Source organism: Apostichopus japonicus, chromosome 19 (genome assembly GCF_037975245.1).
Source record: "Apostichopus japonicus isolate 1M-3 chromosome 19, ASM3797524v1, whole genome shotgun sequence".
Lineage (NCBI taxonomy): Eukaryota > Metazoa > Echinodermata > Holothuroidea > Aspidochirotida > Stichopodidae > Apostichopus > Apostichopus japonicus.
In genome coordinates, this window is record NC_092579.1 from 20325495 (window position 1) to 20328873 (window position 3379).

The 3379-nt window shown below is 36.0% G+C and overlaps 1 protein-coding gene across 1 annotated transcript in view; it reads left to right on the plus strand.

Annotated features, from left to right (window-relative positions):
• Positions 1-2301, plus strand: part of LOC139959607 (uncharacterized) — a 44222-nt gene extending 41921 nt beyond the window's left edge. Inside the window, exons 29-30 of the mRNA XM_071957341.1 lie at positions 388-571; positions 716-2301. Coding sequence (XP_071813442.1) covers positions 388-571; positions 716-870 — 339 coding nt within the window. The 3' untranslated portion in view covers positions 871-2301. The remainder of the gene's footprint in view (positions 1-387; positions 572-715) is intronic.
• Positions 2302-3379: the final 1078 nt, after the last annotated feature.

Below are 3379 nucleotides of genomic sequence, written 5' to 3' on the forward strand. Positions count from 1 at the left end.
GGTGTGGGGGGGGGTATCCTAAGACAAAGCGCCATGTGTTTTCTTGGTACCAGCTTGTAAAATATTGCACAAGTTCTCTCCTCTTTTCCATACTTGGGATTTTTTGGATTTTTAATAGGTATTATCAAAATCAAAATAGGGATGGATGAATTAAGACCTTGAGTTCTAAATGATGTGGGGAGGGGAGGGGGAGGGGGAGGGGGGAGTAATGAGGTGTGGTCATAATAACAAATTCCTTTGTCCACTGTTATGAATGAGTAAGTCATCTTTTACTCAATATTTGATAACAACAATTCCTTAATAAAATTAAGTGAATATTCTACTCACATCAACTTGTCTTAATGAATCAAAGATTTAAATTATTTTTCAATTTTGTGTTTGGTCAAGGATGATGATGATGACTTGTTTGCTGCCAAACCAGCTTCCAAAAAGAAGGCAAAAGGGAAAAAGGTGAAGCCGGACTCGGATCTCTTTGCGGATACCACGGATATCTTTGCGGACTTACCGGCCAGCAAACCCAAGACCAAGAAGACTAAGAAGAATGCCGATCTGTTTAAGAATACAGGCGGAGGTGAGTTTATATAACTTTAAGCATTGGTCTACAGGGGTGAGGGAATCCAACCAGACTTGCTTGTCCGACCGTATGTGTCTGTCTTTCTGTTTGTCAAATTACACGACTAATTCATTTCTTCGGTAATTTCATCAATCTACACAGATGACATCTTTTCATCGGACAGCAGCGGCACACCGGCAAAAACCAAGAAAAAGGCCAAGAAGAAGACGGACAAGAAGCAGGTTTCGGACTCGATATTCGACACCAGCGCTCCGAGCATCTTTGACGATCCCCTCAATGCTACCAAGACAGAATGAACATAAAACTGCACTGTTTCCGTTCAAAATTGAAACAAAAACAAATAATTGCCAAAATTTGTTACTTTTAGCTGTTGATGCTGGTCTCCATCTTGACCAAACTTTATGACTAGGCTTGGGTGATTATATTCTCACTTTGAGAATGGAGTCTTTCAAAGAAGATATATTTTGTATTTTTTTGTTTTTTTGGTTGCTATGATTGATTAAAAGTTCCTATTGAGATGGTGAATATTGCTAAACTTGGGTCTAACAGTGGTGGTTTGTATAAGGTTTTGTGCTATACACCGTCAAGGGAGTAGATATTTTGCAAAGAAAATTGAAATTTAGGAAAATCAATGTTTATTAGAGATGAACGTGTCTCTTGTATTCATCAGACCAATTGGTTAAAAAACCGAATTTTGTATTGAATATACAAGTCTGGTGAGACTATACCTGAGCATGAAAGTAAAAACTGACTTTGTATTGAATATACAAGTCTGGTGAGACCATACTTAACTATGAAAAGAAAAAAACTGACTTTGTATTGAATATAAAAGTCTTAACAAGCAGGGAGTTTGGCTGTGAGGTTGTTGAATTTGACACACATACAATATCCATTTCCTTTGTAAAAATATGAAGAAGATATTCTAATGTTTTTATACAAAATAGAAATGTTAACAGCAATATGGAATATTTGCAACATGAGACTTCAATGCTTCATAAGTCGGAATTTGTAATGTTTGCAAACTGGTTGCTAATTTTACATGTAAGAGAAGAAATGAAATAATTTTTTTCAAACTTATGATATATTGTTAACTTCTACACTAGCAAAGGAAAATGGAGAGAAATCACTGAAAATTGATATGATCGGTGATTGGATAGGTAAAACATTTCGCCCTGTTAGTTACAAAATCATTCCTATCTTTACCCCTTCTACTTTCTTGATTTTTTCTGGCTTTCTGGGTTTTTTTTTATTAACCAAAATTAAGTGACTAAATTAATGTGTTAATTGCTCATTTCATATTTTTTTTTTTGGCGTGGCAGAGAAGGTTGTCATGGATTTAATTTTATCTGAAATTTTTATAATTTGTACAAAAAGATGAAAAAAAGAGAGAAAAGATAGGAGCTATTTTCATCATTGTTATATCAATTTGTAATCCAACTCAGTTACCTGTATGGGTCATTATGTATGTCTATGTCTGTGTCTGTATGTATGTATGTATGTCTGCGTGAGCAGAGATGACAAAATGGACTAATGCGACATGTAAGATAAGTATTGTCATTTGTTTATCAAGATGGTGAAAGACCGGTTGTTTCTTTTGTACGATAATGTAATTTATGATGAATCTTAGATCGAAACCTTTCGTAATTGTCAAAGAGTGACTCTTGTATGTGAATATGCGATCAAAATGATTCTGTTCCTGAATAATCTATGGGCAATATGATAATGAATCAATTTTGAGCTTGTTCTTTTTAATATGATGACTTAATATTAAACTTTTTTTTTTTTCTTGCAAAATACAACCCAACCCACCATTCCCACCCATTAGCTCTATTGTCCAAGTCATAGGGTCATTACAACGTAGCATGGCTAAAACTTTGACTGAAGAAATGGTTTAGCAAAATGTAGAACAAAACCATGTATTTGATGACTATGAATGGAAGGAATCGGTCGGGTATGGTATGTTGCAGATTGAAATATGGAATAGCCCTATGCCCCCAGACCCTCCCCAGCACCCTCCATATCCCTCTCACCACCCTCTCTATGACTGAGTGTAAATTTAATGATCTATATATGATCTCATGAGACTTGACAGAAGACATCAATGTAAGCAAAGACAAATTGTCCAAAGTCTAAAATGTGGTACCTTCAGTGACCCTCCTTGAGTGGCCCTCCTTCACCCCTCACAGCCTGCACCTCCTTCCCCATACTACAATCCACCATGCAACTCATCCCCTTATATCTTAAATATAAATTTAAGGAACTTAGGCAATGTGCTAAGAAGTGCAGTCATTTGCTGATGCTTTTTGGGGGGTTATTTTAACCCCCCCCCTTCCCCTGTGTGTACCCTTCACATGTACCATGTTTCCATCAATTAAATTTCAGATTGGATAAGATAGAATTAAGTATATATTTGAGTACTTGTTCAACTTATGGAAAGGTTTGTGCATATTAAATCAAACTAAATAAAATGAAGGACTAAACTGGTAAAATCGATCGTTTATTTTGTTCATCTGTCAATTTCTCTGTCATTCTTTGCATTTGCCGAATAGCTGTAATTAATTAAGTAGTCAGCCTCTTAAGACACAGATCCATACTATATCCATAGCAAATTAGTTATTGCACAATCTTACATGTCGACCTCACTATAGACCTACTTTACAGCTTAATATACCCCAGAATGCACCATTCGTGTCCAAAAGTTCTCATTTTAACATAACGCCACGCAAATGATTTTTTTGTCTCGTCGGTGTTGTGAGGCATCTTGAAACCGCGGTTCGAAGTACAATTCAAAATAGATGGCGCTAC